Here is a 25,117-nt window from a genome sequence, read left to right as displayed (position 1 = left end):
ATGGATGGATGGGTGGGTGCATGAATGATGGATGCAGGATGGGTGGATGGATGGGTGGACACATGAATGGATGCAGGATGGATGATGGATGGATGGATGGGTGGATGGATGGGTGGATGGATGGGTGGATGGATGGATGCATGAATGAATGATGGATGGATGGATGGGTGGATGGATGGATGGGTGGATGCATGAATGAATGATGGATGCAGGATGGATGGATGGGTGAATGCATGAATGAATGATGGATGCTGGATGGATGGGTGGATGCATGAATGAATGATAGATGCAGGATGGATGCAGAATTGGTGGATGGATGGGTGGGTGGGTGGGTGGGTGGATGGATGGGTGGATGCATGAATGATGTATGGATGGATGCAAGGTGGTTCGGGCTCGCTCGCTGTGCTCGCTCGCTGCGCTCGCTGCGGTGCAATATGCAAATTAGTTTACGCCCCACCACTTTCAAATGTCACCAGCCGCCCCTGTATACAAGCCATAGTTGCTGCTTATGTATCTTATGCAACTAACAACCATTGACAAAGCCAACAGTCCTGACTTGTTTTTTTTTTTTTTGGTCCTCGTAGCACCATTGTATGCAAATAACAGCCTGCCAGCCATTCGGTACCTCCCCAGACTTTTTGCGATAGTTCAATAGCCCTGCCTTGTTGCAGGTATGATGGTACTTGTATCATATATCTGGATGCAATGACAGAAACAGCAAAATACTATGCACTATGCTAAACACAGATTTTTAGCTTAAGTTTTTTTAAGCCACGCCCTTAATTATATTGGCCACGGCCCTTTTGGAGACCCCCCAGTTTTTTCATCCCACTTAAAGGCCTGCTGGCAGGGGAAATCGGTAATGCGAGCTGCTGTCGCCTCCTGACGAGGCCTGGCACTTATTGTTTTACAAATTAAGCACTGCCTGCAGTAACCACTCTCGCTGTCTCTGCTACTCTCCCCTGCTGCATTGACCTTTCTCACGTTCCCGTCCCCGTCCCGTTTCCTCCTGCTTATATATAACCACTCTTGCTCTCACAGGCTACTCTCTCTCCGTCAGTAATCGCTTTAACTCTCCCTCCTCCTCCCCCAGGTTCTCCGCTGCCGCGGTCTCCATATGTGAACTGACTTTCTTCCTGCACCTGCTCCTGTCCCGGTGTTGCTCGTAAGTACCACAGATTTACTCGTGCGCAGTCTATGCCTCAGAAAGACCAGGAGGGTGCAGGGTGCGCGCGCAGCCAATCAGCTGTCAAGGCTGTGCACCCGCATCGGCGGCAACCATGGCCAGGACACTTACACACAACGCATGGGTTAATATTAGGGAGCGTCAGTAAGGAGATGGGGAGGAATCCTATGGGCAGTGAAACGACGGGAGGGAGGGAGTGTAAATGAAGATAATGCAGAGAGAATAGGAGTGAATGAAGAGACTAGTAAAATGTATTGTAAATTCATTCATATAGCGCTTCACACCCCTGAGAGGGGTTGAAGCGCATTTAGAGCAAGGTAGCTTGCTTTTCCGCAGAAGTGTTAAGGTTTGTAGAGTGTATGCTCGATTCATAATGTAATTTTTGTCCCTAAAAATAAGCTCACGGGAGGGGGGGTTGTTTCATCAATACTTGTTACGAATTTAAAGAATAATTGATGTCAGACAGTAGTTTAACTATTGCAGAATTCTCAGCCACAAGAATGTAGAAAATGCAATATTAAAATCCAAGCCGGGAGTACTGGGAGTAGATAGATAGAGGAGCAGAGTGCTTTATGAGCCCCAATGAACTTGTGAGACTCCCTTCCTTGGAAATGGGTAGATTGTACTCCGTAAAGGCCCTGGAGCGATTGATTGGAGCCAAATGGAGCAGTCCACCTCTAAACTGGAAGGGGATGTAGGGGAAGAGGTTTATACCACAGAGGAACATATTATCCAAGTGGAGAAAAAATTACAAAAAAGTGCATTTGCACATTGGGCTGCATTTCACTAATACCAAACTGTACACTATGTACATTTTCTCATTGGGGAAACGATAATAGGGGACAGCCCCAGGAGTGCACATCACATAACTTTCTAAGGAAACAACTGGGAATGTTCGTGAGTTCCCAAAGTAGTAAATCTGTAACTGCTCATAGAAGTAGTGCCACAGGTGCAGCTGTTTTCCTTTGTGTCTGTCAAAAAGCGCTTTGACTCCTCGTCAGGGGTAGTAAGCTCCATATAAATGCAATTACAATGCAGTACAATACAGTATGCCCCATATGGGTAGTGTATGCCTGCATGCTTGAAGGCCAGAGTTGAGGCCATGAAATGTCCTCCCTTGTGTTTTTGTTGCAGTGCCTCTGGCTGAATATGAACCAAAATGGAGTGAGGGGTTGGACGCTTAGGCATTAAATGAAAGTGTGAGGATGGATAGAAAGTGAGTTTTCTATGTGGAAAGTATTTTTGTGTCAGTAAAGTATGTGTGAAAAAAACTGCTGCGCCCATGTCACTGCAGGAGTGAAGCTGCATCTACGCAATGGCGTGGGAGTAAATGTGGGGAGCGGCACAGTGCTATCATTTGATACATTCTGTCGAGAGGTCTGTGGCACAGGCCTTTGCTTAATGTGCCACGACAGGTGCCAGGATGCGAAGGGTGCTACCCTTGCAGGTGCTTTTTGGATCAAGTGTAGCCATACTCTGAAGCCTGCCTAGGAGTAGGCTCAGTGGCGGCTCGTTCGCTAAGGAGGAGGAGCGTTGCCCCACTGCGGAAAACAAAACAAAAATGACAATAACATTTCGTTATTCTATTTTTCCTATTGCATGCAGCCTGTGTGCAGTGTCGGGTGGGCAGGACTGGCCGGGGGAGGAGTGGTTTGCACTCCCAAAGTGCGCATGAACTGTTTGGGCAGCCCTCTTCGGCAGACCAAACAATTCTTGAGCACTTTGCGTGTTCCTACCAGGCTGCATTCCACAGCCTGGTCAGCAACATACACAGGCTCCCTGTTCAAGTTTGAGCGCCGATCCACGGCACGTTCATGGAAACCTGTGTGCCGGGTACTTCCTACTGCAGAGGAAGAAGGAAGAGGACGCAGGAGAGGCGGCCGCCCGTCTAGCCATTCAAAGATGCTTTTTTTTATTGACTCACCGCAGCTGCTACTGAATAGTAGAGGAGCAACCCATATAAATGTGCATTATGTCACCATCCCTGGTATAGGCTCCAAGGAGCCCACCCTGGAGTGACCGTTAAAGAATGATAGGGGCGAGAGATGAATGGAAGGATGTATGAGAAACAGAAATGAAGTCAGGAACGGGAGAATGAAAGGTGGTGAGGGGCAAGAGAGCAAAGGAAACAGAGAGAACAAGCATTTGCAATGCAATAGGTCTCGCATTCACAAGAGTTTGTGCTATTGGCATTGTAAATATCAAAGCCTTTTATTCATATATTTTAAAAATCTGCAAGCGGTGCCTAAACATGCACCTTGTGCATATTTGTGCAGTTGTTGCTTACGGAAAGCAACACTGACAGTAAATACGCCTTTTTTAATGCCAGTCTTTCTTTTCATATGCAGGGACTATGAGTGCGTGTTTACCCACCGCTTGCAGCTTTTCCGAACACATAAATAACAGGCATTGTCATTACAATGCCAATAGCTCAAATTCTCGCAAATGCAAGACCTATTCCATTGCAAATGCTTGTTTAGAACCCAGAAAGTGCTGGTCAATGTTTTCCAACAAAACATTTATTTTTAAATGAATACTGAGTTATAGCACAGCGTCACAGGAGAGCAATTACAGTACATTACCCCACTGTGTAAATACACATGCACACGTAATACTTGTTTATATTTAACCCCTTGGCTGCGGGCCCGATTCCCCCGCTGTGCTGGGGGGAGGGGGGCCGCACAGCGCCCCGGTGCTCATGACGAGCTTAGCTCGTCATGAGCCACGTTTCTCGTGTGCTCATGACGAGCTGAGCCCGTCATGACCACGCCCATTTCTTAGAACGCCCAGCACAGCAGGGGAATTAGCCCCGCACCTGAGCGTTCTAACGGCTCGTCATGAGCATACGAGAACCGTGGCTCATGATGAGCTGAGCTCGTCATGAGCGTCGGAGGGGTTAAAGAAAGCTCTGGAGGGGTAACGTTGCACCTGCTACCATGTGTATGCAACATAGCTCCCAAAGTTTCAGATTGCTACGTGTGACATTTTTATAATTTCAGTGTAATTATGAGTAACGTTCAACGACTATAAAGTGACAATTCCCTGTTTCTGCAAGCAAATACATGGCTGCAATTACAATTTTTCAAAATGTTTCCAAAGCTCCATTGCAAAGACCAAATGAAATGTTTGAGATAGAACCATAGCCGCAGAAGAAGAAAATGTAGTACAAGCAAGCATTCCCTTTCAATCTGTTTTTAGTAGAATACAATAAGCCGTGTTAAAAAAAAAAGTAAAGGTAAAGAAATCATTGAGCATGCTATTACATTTGTGTTAACCTAATACAGCTAAGCCCATGTTGCTGATAACAAATAAACACAGGGCACAGCGTGACTAACCTGCCTGCTGCCAATTCACAAGTGCCTGGGGGTCTCCGAGCTGAGCGCTTCAACCAAGCTTTGTTTACATATCTTCAGCTGCCACGTTTCTTGGGCCTTCGGGCTGGAGAGTCAGAGGCAGGTCTCCTCTCCTAGGGACGTCTCGCTCTGGTTGGCAGCAGTCTCAAAGGCTTGGAAACCCACTGCCTGTTGTTTTCCGGCAGGATGTTGGAAAATTAAAAAGCATGCTGCCTGATATCAGTCATGCGTGCTGAATACCCTTTTACTGGCTGGCAGCATGCAGAGAGTTCAGAACCAATGTGACGCGGCGTGGACAACAGGATACCAGGCCCACGCGCTCTCTGCCTGCTGTGGGCGCCGAAACACGAAAAATAATGTTTTAATTGATTTGCCAATAATCCAACACCTGGTCTTCCTGCTAACTGGTGCCACAAAAACATCCTGCACGGCACCCTTAGTACCTTGTCTAATTAGGTGTGGGCACCAAGGGGAAGAGTAATACTACTGCTGCCTGCCAAATACGGTATCCAAGTGAAGCTGGGCCCGCCTCTCTGTGTTGTCAGTTTCACGCTGAATGCACATGGCACAGAGAGTCTGGGCTGACATCCTCACGGTGCCGATATCATAAACAAAGTATCAGGCTCTGACAGCCTGCCACAGTGATCTGTACAGCAGTGCAGGCTCTAGCCTCTGCCCAACACTGTGCAGCCCCCAGCCCTCCCTACCTGCCCTGACACTGATGGGGTCTCACAAGGAGTCTCTGACTGCCCTGCTGCAGTTTTTCGTGGTGCCTAATAAAGCAGAAAGGTCCGACTGTAAACCAGAGCAAAAAGGCGGGAAGCTTGTAACAGTCGGAATCTATTCACATCTGCCGAATTCACAGCACGAAAAACAAGGCTCGGCGCTGACAGCTGTTTAGGTACAGATTAAGTACTTCCGACAACTGAAGAGTGAGCGCTGGACAGAGATGTCCATACACATGACAACAACGATCCTGGCGACGTCATACGCACAGAACAGAGTCTGAGAGCGTCGAACGTGAACTATACCAGGACGCCTCCCTCTCCTATCGCATTGGATCACTGCGCGTGCGCACGCCCTGTGCTTTAAAGGGACAGCACGACGGATGAGCTGCGCTCGCTAAACAGGCTTCTAAAAAAGCAACGAGCATGCGCATCCTGAAAACGGAAGTTCGGGAGCGTCACGCCTGTCTTGGGGCGGGACTTCCGTTTTCCTCAAAGCCCGCGCCCACGGAGGTGATGCCCCGCGGTGGCTGCAGAAGTCAGGACGGAGTGGCGGCGATGCGGTGAGTAAGCTCTAGTTGTAAGGGGGGTGGCGTGTGTATGCGTGCGTGTCTGTGTGTGTGCAGGGGGTTGGGAGGCGGCAGCGTCTGTGTGTGCGTGCAGAGGGGTGGGGGCTGGCTGTGTCTGTGTGTGTGCAGGGGCTGGGAGTTCGTCTGCGCAAGCGCGGCTCAGACGCGCGCTCCCGCGGTCAAAACTGAGACTGCAAAAGCGCGCGTCTGAGTCGTGTCCACTCTCCTGAATACGGGCCACATTAGGTCTGTAGCAGACTCTCAATGCTCACGCATTGAGAGTAGTCTGCTCGACCTAAAAAGGATGATACGAGGAAAGAGCGGGGGGAAACAGAGGGGTGTAGAGAGATGAGGGACAGAGATAACAGTAAAGTGTCGGGCCCTAGGCCCCCATACACTTTCAGCAATAACACAGACACAAGGAGTTAGTATCTGAAACTGGCCCAGGGCACGTGCGCCCGGCCCCTTTTATTGGCAGCGTCACATGTCCTGGGACACATGAGATGGATAGGTGTGGGGTGAGTGTGGAAGCCAGCCCTCTAGGAGTGGCTAGCGGAAACACATTATCAGGAAACACTAGAACGTGGCCAACCGCTCACCACAATAACATAAGAGGGTAGGAAAGGTCGAGGGAAAGAGACAGGAATTTAGAGTAAGGAAGGCAGAGGAATTACAATGGGAAGGGAGAGAGGGGGGAGGGGGAGGGGGAGAGGGAGAGGGAGAGAGAGATGCTTAGAGGTGATCAAGAGTGTTAAGCAGCCAGGTACGGCATCTACCGTGAAGTCATACATACTGCTCATAGAAGCATCACACATGTCCCCATTGCAAGAGTGGAGTGAGGTGTCACTTCCCCTTCGGCACAAAAATCCAAGATTTGACTCTGGAAGATAGAGAGGGAGGAGGTGGGCGAGGCGGTCTGCGTTTGCGGTGGACTCCTTGTGCTCCCTAGTGAGTGATCTATTTTAAGTCTTAACGAAGAGTTTGTAGCACAAGGCTACACCCTGCAGCAAAAGACAAGGCCAGCAGAGGGCGCTCCTATCCCACGAATAAGTCAAACACAATTGCACCAGAGCGCTGTAGGCTTATTGAGGATTATTCGATTATCTGCAGTAAAAACCAACTCCGGCATTAGATGAAATGTGGGTGTAAAGATACTTTCTGATATTTTAGAAAATCTTTCCCAAAATCTCCAGCGGTTGCAAAAATGTGTAGGTAATCATATTTCCCTTTCTGAGTGTTTGCCATATAGTCAAAAGTGTTGGCACGCGTGAGACATGGCTGCGGCACTCCCAACATTTCAAGAGCCCATCTGTTGATTAGGAAAGTAAACTGGAAGCAAGGAAACACCATGGAGTTTCAGTTTCGCATATTGTTTCTGCATAAAGTCAATACTACGCCTAGAAAAAAAGACTCTCTCTCTTTCTCTTAGGCATAGATGCATCAAGGTAAAATCCGCTCGCAAAGAGGCAGATTCTCAGAATCTGCCCCTTTGCGACCGGTATTTTTGCATTTGGTATGCATCATCCCAAATGCAAAAATCGCAAATTAAGAAATCGCAAAAATGCGATTACTTGCATTTAAGGAATCTCAAATTGAGATTCCTTAAATGCAATGCATTAAAGTTTAAAAAATAGCGATTTCGCTAATAGGGATCGCAAATTACCATGAAGTTGAACTTCATGGTAATTTGCAAAAACTTCAAAGTTTCATGTTGCGCACAGGGCATGTGTGTGCGCAACATATGTGCACAGATAAATTTCAGGGGTGAAACAGGGTGTCCTTTGGACACCCCTGCACCCTTGAAATCGCATTCTCAATTTGCGATTCGCTAATTGCGATTCGCAAATTGAGAATGTCTTCCCATTCATTCCTGTGGGCCTCTAGGCCTATAGGAATGAATGGGGAGGTATACCTTAATTGCGACTCGCAATTTGCGAGTCGCAATTAAGGAATTTTAAGAAATCGCTATATTTTTTTGTGATTTCTTCATGCATTGCAATTTGCTATTCCTTAATAGCGAATCGTTATTTTTCACTATTAAGGAATAGCAAAATAGGTTCTTGATGCATCTGGGGGTAAGGCTCTCTCGATCTCACTCTGTCACTCTCTCACTCGTTGGGTGTATCACTTTGGGTATTTATGGTGAACAGCCTTTACGACACGGCTGTTACACCGCCGTGCCGTTACAACGCAGTCTTTTCAACGCAAGTCGTTACCACGACTTGCGCTGGAGGGCGCTGCAGGACAAGGAATTTTTTTATTTACTATCCAACACCTTCCCTACTGTACGTAGGCTGGTGTTGGAATAGTAAATTAAAAAATTCCTAAGTCCGCACCCCCTCCAACGCAAGTCGTGGTAACGACTTGCGTTGAAAAAACTGCGTTGTAACGGCACGCGTTGTAACAGTACGCGTCGTAATGCCGTACATCTGGTATTTATACCTGGTTACTTGAAGTGCCTGGTGCACTTCCGGGACCTACCATTTTATGGTAGGTCCCAGAATCTGGGTCTGGGTATCTGATTGTCCTTGTTGGTAGCTGGCTGCCCTTCTTGTCTTTTGATGTCTTCTCCTGGATGTTTTATTGGTTATTAGGTTGGTGTTTCAGTATTCTGATAGGGTTCATTCGTTTATCAGTGCCTGTTCGTCTATGCTGTTCACTGGGTGTCTCAAAGTGCAATTTTGGTGTATTGGATGTCTTAGAATTTGTTTGATCTCTGAATCTCACTGTCAGGTGGATTAAGTGTCTGGTCATAGCCATTCGCATCTATCTGCCTGTCTCATGATTTTGTCTAACAACTACTGTTGTGCCAGGGTGTCTGCTAGTAGTCCTTAATTCATGGATGTCTAGCAGGGACTACTGCGCCTTAGTGTTTCACAATATTCCTTCTTTGTGTTTTAGAATCAGGGCCACTGGAATCATGCAATTTTGTGGTAACTGCATTTCCCGCATAATTATTGATTTGCCACATTTGGCACAAAATCCATGGTCTGCTGCATAATCTGCAGATTTCACCAAAATAATGTATCTTTTCTTACCGTATAATTTAGTAAGTCCTGCTGCATTATTTGGTCCCCTCCTCCTGCTTAATTCTAATGGCCCTGCTTCTAATTCGGTATTTGATCGTGTCCACTGGTCTCAGGCTGTCTGATAATGCTTCTTCATACTTTCGTGAGTACACCTATTTTGTGCACTTCATTAGTCCCACAGGTGGTTCTAAATTTTATATTATGATGGTGGGTACCTTATATTATCTGTTGGGGGGTTGATTTATGTTAGTATCCTTCGTTCTTTGAATGTTCCACAGCTTGTGTTGGTTTTTGGGAGACCATTGGTCTCAGTTACTCTTTCGGCATGGTTTATCTGCAATTTTTCACTGGTAAAATATTCCACTATACATGAAGCTCTGCAACAGGAGACTCATTGTATCATTACCTGCAGTTATAACACAGGTGTAGTGGTTCATGATTGTCTGCATGTATAATACAGGAGAGGTGTTTTGTAATTACTTGCAGCTATGACACAGGTGAGGTGTTTCATGATTCCCTGCAATTATGAAATGGGTGAGGTTTTGTAGGATTGCCTGCACTTATACCACAGGTGAGGTGTTTCAGGATTACCTGCAGTTATGATACAGTTGAGGTGTTTCATGATTATCTGCAGTTATAATACATTTGAGGCGTTTCATGTTTACGTGCAGTTATGGCATAGGTGAGGTGTTTCAGGATTACCTGCAGTTATGGCACAGGTGAGGTGTTTCTTGATTACCTGCCGTTATGGTACAGGTGAGATGTTACTTGATTATCTGCAGTTATGACACAGGTGAAGTGTTTCATGAATACCTGCAGTTATGGCACAGGTGAGGTGTTTCATGAATACCTGCAGTTATGACACAGGTAAGGATTTTCATGATTACCTGCAGTTATGGTGCAGGTGAGGTGTTTCGCGATTGCCAACAGCTATGACACAGTTGAGCTGTTTTGTTATTACCAGATGTTATGATACAGGTAAGGTGTTTCTTGATTACCTCCAGTTATAGCACAGTTGAGGTGTTTCATGATTACCTGCAGTTATGACACAGGTGAGGTGTTTTGTGATTATCTGCAGTTATGACACAGGTGAGGTGTTTCTTGATTACCTCCAGTTATGACACAGGTGAGGATTTTCATGATTACCTGCAGTATGGAACAGGTGAGGTGTTTCATAAATACCTGCAGTTATGGCACAGGTGAAGTGTTTCACGATTATCAACAGCTATGACACAGTTGAGCTGTTTTGTTATTACCAGATGTTATGACACAGGTAAGGTGTTTCTTGACTACCTCCAGTTATGACACAGGTAAGGATTTTCATGATTACCTGCAGTTATGGTGCAGGTGAGGTGTTTCACGATTGCCAACAGCTATGACACAGTTGAGCTGTTTTGTTATTACCAGATGTTATGATACAGGTAAGGTTTTTCTTGATTACCTCCAGTTATAACACAGTTGAGGTGTTTCATGATTACCTGCAGTTATGACACAGGTGAGGTGTTTTGTGATTATCTGCAGTTATGACACAGGTGAGGTGTTTCTTGATTACCTCCAGTTATGACACAGGTGAGGATTTTCATGATTACCTGCAGTATGGAACAGGTGAGGTGTTTCATGAATACCTGCAGTTATGGCACAGGTGAAGTGTTTCGCGATTATCAACAGCTATGACACAGTTGAGCTGTTTTGTTATTACCAGATGTTATGACACAGGTAAGGTGTTTCTTGATTACCTCCAGTTATGACACAGGTAAGGATTTTCATGATTACCTGAAGTTATGGTGCAGGTCAGGTGTTTCAGATCTGTGACTGGGGGTGAATGTTTGATTAATTCATCAGTCCGTCCATCATCTGTTCTTTTTGCATTTGTCACCCTAAGTGGGAGTGGTTTGCCCAGACGTAGGTCCTGTGCTCGCTACACCACCAGATGCAATCTAGCCTGGCTGTTGAGCGGTGTTACCCTGAAACCGTTCCCACGATGCTTGTTTCTGGTCCAGGGAGGACCTGCCTGGCAGTTCGGGCTGGGCTGTTCCGAAGGGGAACAAGGTCAAGACCGATTTGCATATGTCTGGATCTAAACTGGAATGGCGTGGTGCGCAAAAAAATGATGGATTTAACCCAGATCTTGGACTGTGGGTGAATGTTTGATTAATTCATCATTCCACCAATCATATGTTCTTTTTGTATTTATCGCTCTAAGCAGGAAGGGTATGCCCAGACGTGGGTCCCAAGCTCGCTATGCCACCAGATGCAAGCTAGCCTAGCTATTGAGGGGTGCTACCCGGAAACCGGTCCCACAGTGCTTGTTTCTGGTCCAGGGAGGACCGGGCCTGGCAGTTCGGGTTGGACTGTTTCCATGGGAAACAGGGTCAAGACTGATTTGCATTTGGCTGGGTCTAAACTAGATTTGCGCACCATGCAAAAAAAATATGGATTTAACCCAGATCTGTGACTGGTGGTAAACGTTTGATTAATTCATCATTCCGTCCATCTTCTGTTTTTGGCAAGTGTTTCATGATTATCTGCAGTTATGGTGCAGGTGAGGTGTTTTATGATTACCTGCAGCTTTGACACAGGTGACGTGTTTCCTAAGTTACCTGCAGTTCTGACACAGTGAGGTGGTTCATGATTAACTGCATTTATGGTACATGCGTGGTGTTTCATAATTAGTGGTAGCTTTGACACAGGTGACTTGTTTCCTGAGTTACCTGCACTTCTGACTCAGGTGAGGTATGCAACTGGCCAGAGGGGAGGTGTTTCATAATGACATGTAGCACTGGGACAGGTGAGATATTTAATTCTTATCCACACTGTGGGACAAGTATGGCATTCAATAATTACCTGTAGCTCCTCAAAAGGTGATGTGTTCTATGTTTATCTGCAGCTTTGACACAGGTGCGTTATGCCATGCCTACTGCACTAGAAACCATACAACGGTTCAGTGGGTCCCATTTCTCAAACAACCATGAAGAAATCCTATATTTGACTCTCACTCATCATCATAACTGTTTTTGTGTATTTATTCTCCTAACAGGTGTTCTATGTCACATACGATTTTAAGTTGTGCAGACGAGCCATCGCATATAGGTGCAGTGATGTGTGAAATATAAAAAATGATACATTTGTACAATCAGGATGTTACCAAATGAATACAGATCCACTCTTTAGTATATATTCTGATCAGAGTCCTCAGTTTGTTGAGCATTGGACAATCCTCATTTACAGAGTTGACGTTTCGGCTCACTCCCAAGATAACATGAGTCTCCTCAGGACATAAACATGCCATCTGGCACAACACCTCCAAGCAATGTACATCCTTCACATGCTTGGGTGAGACTTCCAAGGCTGGCTTGTTGATCCCAATTGCAACTAAAAAAGGGTACCTATTCAATCTAGGACCCTCCATGCAGCACGGCTCCCTGGCGCGTCTACAATCTGTGGTTATCATTCTAGACTGTGTCGTCTACACCACTTAAAATCCTATGTGATATATAACACCTGTTTGGAAAATAAATACACAACATCAGTTTTGATGTTGGGAGAGAATTTAATTTAGGATAACTTCATGGTTCTATGAGAAAAGAGACCCAGGGAACCATTGTATCGTTTCAATGGTATACCCTGGTTCCATTATCAGGCATAATGGTTTGGTCTTGTGTACTTTTCTATGCCTACTACGCTGGCATGGGTGCAGTTTCTCATGACTTCCAATGGCACTGAGATAGATGAGTATTTTGATGCTTACACACAGGTCTTGCACAGGTGAGGCGCTCAGTGGTTTTCCGAAGCTCTGATCCAGGTGAGGTGTTGCAGGATTACTTGTAACTCAACCATTTGTTAGGTGTTCCATGAGAACCTGATTTTAGGAGTTCAATGCCTCCCTAAAGCATTAAAAGCTTGGTCCTTCCATGCTTATGTGAAGTAGAAGCACAGGTGTAGCTTACCTATTGCTCGAGCATATGTGAGGCATTCGATATTTACCTGCAGCTCTCGCACAGGTGATGCGATCCATGCTTACTTAGAACGTGCATAGCCCACTTATCACACATGACAATAAAACATCCACTAATCACTTAAAGCACTTCTGGAATTTTGCAAACAATCACTTTTCACACAGGTCACTCTACTTTAAAGCAAGAAACCCACTGAGACGCTAATACAGGGTTCGTGTGAGGTCACTATATCATAGAGTAAGAAATCTAGGGGCATATTATCAAGGGGGTTTATCTCCGCTTTTTTGGCTTTAAAAGCCAAGAAAGCGGAGATAAAATTATCTCCCTATTACCTAGCTGTGGCTAACACCAGTTAGCGACAGCTAGTAGGAGATAGCGACCATCTTGGGCCCCACTTTGCATGTCAGTGATATTTATCACTAATGACATGCAAAGTGGGCGTGCCAAGTTGTTAGCGACTGGAAACAGTCGCTAACATCGCTATCTCCTATTACCAACTTATGGAGATATTCGCGCTTCCTAACACCTGCCCTTAGTAGTTCTTAGCCATGTTATCCAATGGGAGGTGGATAACATGGCTAAGAGCATTAGCTCGGTAATGCATGAATATCGCTGACTTTTCAGCGATATTCATGCATTGCGGCCGATTTTTATCACATTTGCGATAAACCTTGGTAATACCAAGGTTTATTTGCGATAAAAATCGCCGCAGCTCAGCGGTAAAATTTTGTCTCTAACCAAGCAATAGCGATAATTATCGCTATTGCTTGGTAATATGCCCCCTAGGGCTTTAAGTGGGCCAGGTCTCGCCGGTGCTGAGCACTGACAGTTTTTTAAAGGGTGCCTCGAAACGGATCTATCTTGGGCTCTGTTTTGTGCCCTGGCACAGGCGATCTGTTTTTCTTCCGAACTCTAGTGACAACAGGCACATCCATGTGTGCGTGCTCACACTGCTCACTTCTCACAAGTTGAGAAGTTACGGGATGACCTCATGACAGGTGAGCGTTGTAGGAGAAGGGAAATCCTTTAAAGAGAGTCATTTTCTCTCCGGATTTACCTTCTCGTTTTAAAACTCAGGAGCAGCAACATGGTCGTGGTTCACCAGGGCTTTAAGTGGAAGCTTTTTCAATATTATGTACAAGCCATTGGTGCTGCTTATTTATCATATGCAAATAACAACCAATGACAAAGCCAATAGTCCTGATCGTTGTAGGTAAGATGTTACTTGTTGTATCATAGATCTGGATGCAGTGACAGAAACAGCAAAATAGAAGTCTGGAGACCAGGCCTGGTTCTAGCGGGTGGGCTGGGTGGGCCAGGTACACCCAAACATGAGCCTGGCCCACCCATACAGGAACCTTGTCCCTCGCGGTCAGGGCTTGAAGGCAGGCGCGCAACGACATTGGGCTCAAAGGGCTGTCTGTGTGTGTGTGTGTGTGTGTGTGTGTGTGTGTGTGCGCCCGGGCTGAGACAGCTTCCCGGGCGCACAAACACGCAGACAGTTTTAGAGATTATCGCAGCCGCACCCGAGTACTTCACAGGTCTTTAAAAGACCATTTACATGTTAAGGAGGCTTTGTTTATTTTTTCACCCCTTCATCTCCACATGGCATGGGCGACAAAACCTTTATTTGTTAACGGTAACCTTCGCCTACTGTTCTGCTGTGTGGATATTTATTTTTCTATGCAGCGCAGGAGAAAATAAGTTTGTTTATTCCTATTCACCTTTCCTGACCCCTGCAGCTGCTTATCACTTCAGGCTGTGACACAAAGTTTGACTAATGGAGTGGTAGGTAAGAGAATGTGTTACTATTTGTTTTTCTTTTTAAAATCTGCACAGGCCCAGCAGGACACATTATCGTGACTGATGCAGGACAATAATAAGACAATACAAAATGCCCAGATAATGCTGGTGATGAATGATCCTGCTGGAGAGCAATCATTTGTCTGTTAGTAGTTTTTAAATGCAGATAAAGTGTCTTTTATGTGGATAGCTCAGTGGGTTACTGCCTTTGTCACAGAGATCCTTGTGTTACTTGCAGTTCAGGAGTTACTATCCTAACATAGGACAGCGACCAATTAACTGTCACCAAAGAGCTGCATACAAACATGAATGGTATAGTTAGAACTTCGCTTTTTTGTGTTTTGTGATATAGTTAGAACTTCCCCAATCTTTCATTATTCTAATATTGGGGAAATGAGTTCGTTTGAGCAGATATACATTCTTATCAGTAAAGCTGACCCACATGGAATAATCTTTAAATCATAAGGTTGTGTTTCCCCAGACCAAACCCTCTTAAAATATACTGCCCACCAGTATGGATGACACGTGATTCCTACACCTTGTAATCCTCATTGGCTTATGTGACATTCCCTGTAAACTGATTTACATATTTGTATGATTCATTGTTTCTGTATAATGTGTGTGGTGTAAAGTACTGACACATACTACAGATATGAGTAGCGCTATACAACAAAGAACATGCATATGAGAGAAGGGCTACGTAAAGATGAGGGGTACTGTTGGAGGGTGGCAGTGAGGGAATCCAAGGAGGAGGTAGAGGGAGGGGCTATGGAGCGAGGAGGGACACTGTTGGAGGGTGGCAGTGAGGGAATCCAAGGAGGAGGTAGTGGGAGGGGCTACGGAGCGATGAGGGGCACTGGTGGAGGGTCGCAGTGAGGGAATCAGAGGAAGGTGTCATGGGGTGGAGGGGGAGCTAGGGAGAGATGAGGGGCACTGGTGGGGGGGTAGTGAGGGAGTCTGAGGAGGCGGTCATGAGGGGGGGGCTACAGAGAGATGAGGGGCACTGGTGGAGGGTGGTAGTGAGGGAGTCTGAGGCGGAGGTCATGAGGGGGAGGAGCTACAGAGATATGAGGGGCACTGGTGGAAGGTGGTAGTGAGGGAGTCTGAGGAGGAGGTCATGAGGGGGAGGGGCTACAGAGATATGAGGGGCACTGGTTGAGGGTGGTAGTGAGGGGGTCTGAGGAGGAGGTCATGAGGGGGAGGGGCTACAGAGAGATGAGGGGCACTGGTGGAGGGTGGTAGTGAGTCTGAGGAGAAGGTCATGGGGGGAGGAGCTACAGAGAGATGAGGGGCACTGGTAGAGGGTAGCAGTGAGGGAATAAGAGGAGGAGGTCAATAGGAGGGTCCATTGAGGGATGAGGGGCACTGTTGGAAGGTGGTAGTAAAGGTATTTACAGAGAAAGTAGTCAGTGGTGGGGTGCCAAAAAGGACTTTCGCACCAGTGCTAAAGCCGGCCCTGTCATGGCCTTTCTGTTTTTGTTTATTTAATTAGCAGTCGGGTCATAAGGGCTTCTGTGGAACATACTTTAAAGTGCGTGCTAATTATATTTACTGCTATATTCAATGTTTTAAGTTTGAAGGTGATTTTACTAACGTTTTTACTGGGGAAAATGAAAGTGGAGCCCTATGGTGCCTGATATGGGGCTGGGGCCCAAGGTCAGCTGTGAGATAAGGCGCACTGGAGAAGGGGGGTAGAAATGCGGATATTCAAACCTGTAAGGGAGAGCGTTGCAGAGTCCGGGTCAGGTGGAGGTAGTAACGAAGAGGGATTCTCCCTGAAGGCTCACACTGAGGGAGCCCGAGAAGTGTCACTTGCCTGATACTCCCACCTCCGATACCTCCTCTTCCCATCAAAAGAACATTACATGGAAAAAACACTTTTTGAGAGTGATAATATTTAGAAATAGATTTGGAAAAGAGTGTATTTTACTGCGCCTTGTAAGACTAAGAAGAGATAAAGGAGGGCCCTGAAGTTGGCTTGCCCTGAGATATATGCGACAAATCGAGCCCGCAGTGGCCCACCCAAATGCACCCTTGGCCCACCCACATAAAAAATCCTGGAGCCGGGCCTGCTGGAGGCACACTATGCTAAGCACAGATTTTTAGCTTACCTGTTTTTAAGCTATGCCCTTGATTGCCTTGGCCACACCCCTTTGAGAGACCCCCAAGTTTTTTCATCCCACTTAAAGCCCCGAAGAAATCCACTGTTCGCGTGAGGATAGCCCACAGCAGGGAAGAATGCACTTCTCACATAAGGCTCCACTAACTCTTAAACCAGCCACTCCTCATGTGAGAGCACTCTACCTTAAAGGAAGGGTCCGGCTGCCCACAGGAGGCCACTCCGCCATAGGGTTAGATATGCACTTCTCGCATAAAGCTTCTCAAAGACAAAGTAAAAGATCCACAGTTCATATGAGGTCATTCTATCTTACAGTAAGAAATCCCCAGCTCGCACGAGGGCACTCTGTCACAGAGTAAATGAACCACTGATCATAAGGGGGTCCAATATGATAGGGTGGGTGAGGCACAGCTCACAAGAAGAAACTCCGCTATTGGATATGGGTGTTACATAGGCCAGCACAGCACAGCCTGCTGCCTGGGTCACACCTTCTACCTCTCGGGTGCATCTGTGGCAGGAAGCAATGTTGGGGTGCCAGAAGCTGCTCCCCTTATTCTGAAGTGGAGACTCTTTCTCTTTTTTAGGTGTTCTTCGGAATCCACTATGGCTGTGTGCTGGGAGAAAACGGCTCGAATGGGAGGCTTCCAGAAGTTTCTGGGGTACACGCTGCTCTCCGTCGCCTGCTTCCTGCACCCCGTTTTGGTTTGGCATGTTACTATCCCAGGTGAGACATGCAGGTTGTCAGGGGCGTAGTTTAGTCAGCGAGGAGGGGGGGGGAGTTAATCACAAATTTCCCAACAAAAACGCTGTGATCTTAATTGAGAAATTCAGGCAAGTCCACTATATATAAAGTAAATAAGAGCGGAGGTGAGGTGGGTGCTGTAGAAGAATGTGATGTAGTAATAGAAGTTGTGTTCATGAAAATAGGGTAATTATCTAAATTTGTTTGACAGTTTTGTTTTGCAGATTCTGAATTCAAATATGCGTTCTTCTTAAGTCATTTTAACACCTTGTCTGCTTAAGATATTCCCCTGCTGTGCTGGACCATAATAGAAACAGGTGTGGTCACACGAGCACTGTGCCTCATGACGAGCTGAGCTCGTCATGAGCACCGAAGGGGTTAATGTTTTCATTCGACGCTTGCTGATATGTGGAACTTAACTGTTGCATTCATTCCCTAGTAATGTATCATTAAAAATGTCTGTAGATGGTTTAGGCAAAAAGGAGGCGATTTAGTTCTTGTGTTGCATATTTAATCGAGTGCTCACTTTTTGTTACTATAGTCTGGATCTTCATTGGAAGTAACTCCTGTAGGTCCACTATATCATCTAACCAATGGAAGTTGATTGAAGTAGATACCAGGTCGTTAAGGCCTTGTTTAAGTGCAGATATCTGAATTGCATTGGTTTTAAGTGAAATCAATTCCTTATTGATTTGATTAAGCAGTAGCAGCTGTTCTAATAATAATGATGATTGACTGGATAGTAATTCTGACAATTGTGTCAGGATATTATTACTAATAGCCCCCGTTGCTGCTAATACTGGATAAGTGGGGCGAGTACACTCATCGGGAACATTTTTAGACTTGTTGTTTGTTCTGTTTATGAATGTAGATTTATCATATGCATCCACATTAGTTGGCGATGAAATGGGTTGATCCATATCCGCCAAGTGTTCTAAAGTCTATAATTGATCCAAGGGTAATGAGCCATCGAAACAATTAGCCAAAATGTCAATGTGGTCCTGAGAGAATTCTGAACCCAGAGTATCTCCATCTCCTAAATTGTCACGCCATAGATAGAGTCTGAATTGAAATTCCCTAAGTCTACAGGGGAATTTCCATGGGAGTCAAGGGCATCAGGGGTGATAACATCTCCTGTGGTTATATTAGAAGGAAGTATAGCTATTTCTGCTACAGTGTTGATTTTTATTAATAACTTCTGGATCACATTCAGGCACCATGGAAGTCACCCCGTATGCCCACTGGAGTGGCCTGAAATAGGATCAGGCAGCAATTGGATTGATTGTTGCCTTGTACCAGGTTTTCTACCTGGTTTTAGGACTTTAAAGATATACCCTTGTTTCCTTCGACGTTTACCCTACCCTGCAGGAACAGGTGCGTATAAGTTAAGGGTCCATTTGGGCAACCTTGGAGATGCCTTGGACATGCCTTCTTCCCAGATAATACTACCAAATCCTGATCGCGAGTAGGCTTCATGCAGTTTCTTGAAGACCATGTGAAGTGCTTTAGGAATAGTTTAAATAAAGGTTTCCAGCCCAGCACAGATCAGGGAAAAAATAAGTAAGCTGCGGCCAACTGGTAGTTGAAAGCAGGGAAGGCTAGATTCCACAGTGATTAGGTGATAGTTGAGCTATCCGTACTCTAGGGCTCACAGACCCAGCACCCAATATGGAATGACCTGTATTCTTATTATAGATAGAGAAACATTACAATCTATTAAATCAGACATAAGAAGTACTTGTACTATGCACATCCAAAACTCAAGTATTTTAATAAGGGGTCATATGTGATAATAAAGAAAAAGGAGGCTTTGTGAAATAATATGTTTGCCTAGGATCACACAGTTTGGAAAAGCAAGGATGCCTGTATTGATTCATGTTACCTGGTTTCACATTTTGGTATTCAGCCACCACGTGTCTCTCTCTCTCACTCTCTCATTTATTTTGGGAGTGTCACACCCCAAACACCCCTACTGAAGTTATGCCTCTGCAAGTTGTGGCTGAACCCTTCGCCACCTAACACTGTAGGCAGATTGCACATATTCGATGCACAAGTGTTCCACTATCTCAGGAGACCTGCCGCCTAATTGCAGAGATCTGGTTACATATAGAAATGCTCAAACATGGATCAAACCCAGAGACATTGTAAGGCAAGGTCAAAGTGGTGCACATGGGCTCACCTTTCAATATCCCACTGGGTAAGATGATTTGTCTCTACATCATCTCTATGTCACCTCGACCTCTACCCCTCTCTCTGCCTATATCTACCTCTGACTGTATTCTGCAGCACACATACAAAGATGAAATCGCCTCAACTGATAGTGTTAGTGCTACAAGGTACACCTTCCTGCACAAAAACTATCCTGACCTTAAAGCAGACTTTTGCACTATGGTGCAAGAGTGCCTGTGTTAGTGCAAGGCAGCTACAAGTGCATCAGAGCTTGGAGAGAGAGCAGAACTGCACCATTTCTTCCAAGATTTGACACAGCCCTGCTCTTTGCCATTAACGCAACGCATTGCAGCAACTTCAACTGCTGCACTGCGTTGCATGAACAGTTTGGAAATATGACCCTTGATCGCGAGTTCTGCTCTTATCAATAGCTACCTGTAACACGTCGTTCCCCAAGTCCAGACTGCTGTTTTCAACAACCCCCTGCTCTTCATACCTAGATTTTTATTTTGATGGTGACAGGACAGAAGTTTAAATTTGCACGCTTCAAAGCGATACAATCACAATAAATGCAATGTATCCTAATATAATTTAATTATAATAAAAATCCCAACCAAATATAACTATTATCGAACCCCATTAAATTGCATTAATGAAATGATAGCATACGATGGGCAGAGGGCTCGATGCTTCAAATAAATAGCATATATGTTGGGTTATTTTCAATGATATATTAAAATGGTAAAATAGGCCCTCGTTACAAGTTACCACGAGAATCAGAAAATTCCTGTGAAAGTCCTGGCCAAAGTGAGGAATTACTGGGGGATCAGCACCTAAGTTACTGATTCCGCAATAATTCTTCAATTCTAAGTGGATTATCGGGGTCCAACTCAAAATGTGCTGGATATTCCCCTCCCCTGGAGTAACTGCTACCCCGGTGTGCGTAGCTCTTGGGATTGGAAAAATCCGGCTCATTTCCCAGGCCAGTTTAAATGATGGCCTTAGGGGCAATTGGTGTAATGGCCAAATTGTGATAGGAGCACGTTGTGTTGTCATATATCACTTCTGACTATTGCCTTTAATTTCAGTAGAGCAGTGCTTAATTTGAGCCGATGATTTGTGTAATTTGAAGATGATCAGAAAAAAACAGTTGTTTGTTAACCGCTTCTGTGCTCATGACAGCTCCACGCCATCATGAGTCACGGGCGGCGTGTGCTCATGACGGCGTGGAGCCGTCATGTAGTTGCCGCTCCGCCCACGCGGCACTGATTCCCCGCCTGTGCGAGCGAATTAGTGAGTGGGCGGGGTCATGACGGCTCCACGCCGTCATGACCACATGCCACCCGTGACTCATGACGGCGTGGAGCCGTCATAAGTACGGGAGCGCCACCCTCTAGCCCCACCCGCGCCGTGGCGCAATTCGCGCCGTGGCAAAAAGGCTAATACAATATACATTCAAAACAACTAATACCTGCCACCCAGGCCATTCTTAAAGCTTTGACAGCCGAGAACAGTCTGAATTGTCACACTTGTAGCAGAGTGATGGTTAGTAGTTGAGTAAGTGCAGTGGCAATGTGTGGTGAAAACAGTGGTGGCCTCCTGACTTATTATAGTTTTTTACAAATTTAGCACTGTGGTAGAGGCTTTCATTGGTCAGATGGGGATGCCTGTCTGGGGTGAATAACTTAAATGTGCGTGTTTGCTGACTGCAGTCTCCTTTGCAAGCAGTACCCAAGAAAAGGGCCGGCTTTCTTAAACTGGCAAGTCCATCAGTCTTCTCTTCTTAGTTGTCAGTTCATGAGCACTTCCTGCACACTGGTCCTGTATTGCCTGTCACACTTCCAAATGGTCTGTAAAAGAATGTATGACATTAATAGTACCAGCAGCACTTCAGCCCTGCGTACCATCTCGGTGCATTAAAGATATGTCTCAATAATGGGCCGTTTGTAACAATTGCCTTTGTTGTTTCTTCCACAGGCACCATGCTCATCATCACCGGGGCAGCATACTTCCTACTCAGCAAGAAGAAGAAGCTGAAGCCAGCGGAAAAAGAAAGTTTTGAGCAGGGCAGGGAGTACCGAGACCCCACGGCCACAGCAGTGTCAATGACCCAGGCCGGGGACACGGAGCAGACCTACACCTTCAACAGCACCTTCAAGGAACGCAAAGCATCCCTTCTGACACAGGTGAAAAGTATCCTGAAGGTCAACAGGGACAAGGCGCCCCCGAAAGCCCTGGAAGGGGCAGCAGGCCAGGCAAGTGGGGTAGCCGACACCCTCAACAAGCGGAAGCAGGTGCACTTTGAGGAGAAGGTGGTCCAGATAGTCCCGTCCGTGGCTGGGAGCCTGGAGGCGGCTGAAAGCGAGGGCGAGGAGGAGACGACCTCTGATACTGCCCCCATCATCCCCCCAAGAGACGGGAACAGTGGAGCCACATCACAACTCACCATCGGCATCTTCTGAACTTCCCTGGGTTTTGTTGTACAGTTTCATGGCTGAAGATTGTGCCTTCCCCAGCAGGCTCTTCGTGAAGGACCAATGCCTCTTTAAAAACCTTTTATCTTCAGCACATACCTCATTAGTGACCTTGACCCCTGCAGTCTATCAGCAATTCCTGTTAAGAATGGATGCCACCTAATTTCAGAAATAGTTACAATGACAGTCAGGAACCTGCTTGAGAGGGGGCAATGCTGGATCTAATGTGGACTCGTGTATTTTGGGGCAAAATGTAAAAAAAGGGGAGCTCCTTCTCAATGGAGACTGGCATCCTCAGCCATAACTTATATTTTTGGGGTTTTACCTCACAACAAACTTTTTCTTAACAATAAATATGGATTCCCAAATTACAACACCGCTACACTAAATGTAAATTTGTCTTGCTGTTTCTTTAAGAAATTAAATCACTTCTTGGGATATTGGATCGCTTGTTTAAAATGTGATGTTGTTTTTGGACCCTCTGGTCTCAGACTATGGATTTTCCTTGACTGAGCCGTTCTCATTTCATTGCCAGGTACTGAGATGGACAATGTAAAAAAGCGTGAGTCTTCTGCCCTAACTCTGGTGGTCTCCATCTCCAGGACCAGAAACCTCTGACTCAGCTGCAGACTCTTCACATTCCACTGTGTTATCATTGTTGACATTTTGAGGGTGCAAAAAGCAGAAGGATCATGGAGCAGGTGGGATTCGAGGGAAAAACCTCATATTTCTCCCTGGATATCTGCCGTACTTCGGGGAAGAACAATCACTCCTTTTCATCTGTGACACAATGAGACTGATATCAAAGATGCCTTTGTGAAATCAATTTGCACCGTGGACTCTGGAAGTCGGTCAAATCCGACCCTAAATTGTAGGAGCAGATTGTCAGGAGGGGTCAAATGGGGCACGTGCTGTCCTCTACTGCAAGAAGGATAAAGTTTGTTTTGTGTTTGTTTGTTGTATTATGAGCAGTAGGCCACCGCAGCGCGTTCTTTGTATCTCAGTTACTTGATCCTGTTGTTTCTTAGGAATCTTATCCTGCCATAATATTGTATATGTTGCTATATATATATATATATATATATATATCTTCAAGGTTCGTAGATGTGGAGTTCAGAATAATAAAACAATTCTTACCTAGGTATACTTGCCATCGCAATATTGTGCTAGTCAATATTCTGGATACAAAACTATATTCACTCGATATGGTGACATACATCTGTGGACAATGCTCTTCACACACCCAAGATCACACAGTGTTAGCATCAGCACTATCAATGTACTGATACAAAAAAAAAATTCAGTATCGTACCGAGTACATTCACAGAATCAGCAGCAGGGCCTGCATAGACAGAGACACAGGGTATTTGTTCAGTGAATTTTCTTCTGTCACCATCTAGGTCAGCACCATAGTCTGAATGGGATTAAGACACAGTGAAGTTGTACCGAGGAAAGAATGCCAAATGAGTCAAGTTCCATGGATATGAAATAAGACTTTATTGAGTCTTTAAAGGAAAGAAAGATAACGGACCCACAGCGGAGCGGCTGTTCGTTAATGAAGAGAAAGACAGAATGAATCCAGCTTGGATTCTAGAATGAATAGGAGAGACAAGAGAAAGATAGAAATAGAAGAAAGAGATAGGGACAGGACATTACACATCTTCCCCTTAATTGAGAAACAAAAGTAAGGTATACATTTTTTTTAATTATTATTTTAAACTACAAGACATTATAATAATACAACATTTTTTTTAAGAACACATACGATTAAGATAATACTAAATCTTTAAAACTACATGACATTATAATAATACAACATTTTTTTTAAGAGCACATAAGATTAAGATAATACAAAATCTTTAAAATGAACAGGTAACTTACAAATTCTTTTTGAAAGCAAATTAGAAATACTACAAGGTGTATTGACAGGAGTATTGACAACATTACCAGAAGATGCAGTAGTAATAATATTTTCATGTGACGCAGATGAGATAACATCGGAGGATGAGGATGATGTAGTAGTGACAATATTTTCATGTGATGCAGATGAGACAACATCTGAGGATGAGCAAGGACCTTCAAACAAAACATAATTATCCAAATCATGAATTATAGCAGTTTTGGCATGAATCACAGCTTGTTGATCAGAGATAGGAGCAAGTCTATTTTTGTTCCACCATTTGCCATCCTCAAGTAAACAAGAACTAAGTCCAACTTTCAATATCTTATATGGTGAAAAAAAGGAAGATTCTCCTTTTTTGACAAAAAAAGCTTTTTTAATAAGTACATATGAACAAGCATTGAACTCTGTAGGTTGAACATGTTTACGAATATCAAAATGATGTTTTTGTTTACTTTGTGCCAAAGCAACAGAATGGCGTAAAACAGCATCTTTGTTAGTATTAATGACATGTTTAGAAGAGGCAGCAGAAGAATGTCGCTCCAACCAAGAAGGCAAAAGTAAAGAACAACATTTTCTGCCTCTCAACAACTCGAAAGGAGTGAAATTAGTCATAGAATGAGGTGAGTTATGGTATGCATTGACTTTGTCTTTTAAGAAAAGATTAAAATCTACACCTGTTGAAAGCGCAATCTGAACACCCTCTTTAAGAAAGCGATTCGCTCTTTTAACAAGTCAGTTGGCAGCAGGAATATATAGAGCTACTTGAATTTGTTTAATATCCATAGACTTCAAAAAATCTTGCCTGGCACTTGGTACAAAGTGAGTACCATTGTCCATAACCAATTCTCTTGGAGGACCCTCGAACGAAAAAACATTTGTAAGAAATTGTAAAACAGAACTAGTAGAGGCCGATTCAACAAATGAAAAATAAATCCACTTGGAAAAATAATCAATCAAAACTAGTAAAAATTTAGAAGAGCTAGGTAATAGATTGAAAGGCCCAGCAAAATCCAAAGCAATTTTCGTCCATGGACCTTCTGGTAAAGGAACTGGACGAAGGGGCTTTTGTGTTGTCTTCCAATGTTTATC

The 25,117-nt window shown here is 44.9% G+C and overlaps 1 protein-coding gene across 1 annotated transcript in view; it reads left to right on the top strand.

Moving 5' to 3' along the window:
- The window catches only part of TMEM72 (transmembrane protein 72), a 73,923-nt gene extending 50,667 nt beyond the window's left edge, over nucleotides 1-23,256 (top strand). The window contains exons 3-5 of the mRNA XM_078640988.1: nucleotides 1,094-1,165; nucleotides 17,325-17,464; nucleotides 21,629-23,256. Of these exons, the coding sequence (XP_078497114.1) occupies nucleotides 1,094-1,165; nucleotides 17,325-17,464; nucleotides 21,629-22,113 (697 nt within the window). The 3' untranslated portion in view covers nucleotides 22,114-23,256. The remainder of the gene's footprint in view (nucleotides 1-1,093; nucleotides 1,166-17,324; nucleotides 17,465-21,628) is intronic.
- The last annotated feature ends 1,861 nt before the right edge of the window (nucleotides 23,257-25,117 follow it).

This window comes from Lissotriton helveticus, chromosome 5_1, assembly GCF_964261635.1.
Source record: "Lissotriton helveticus chromosome 5_1, aLisHel1.1, whole genome shotgun sequence".
Lineage (NCBI taxonomy): Eukaryota > Metazoa > Chordata > Amphibia > Caudata > Salamandridae > Lissotriton > Lissotriton helveticus.
This window is presented reverse-complemented; position numbering and strand designations above follow the sequence as displayed.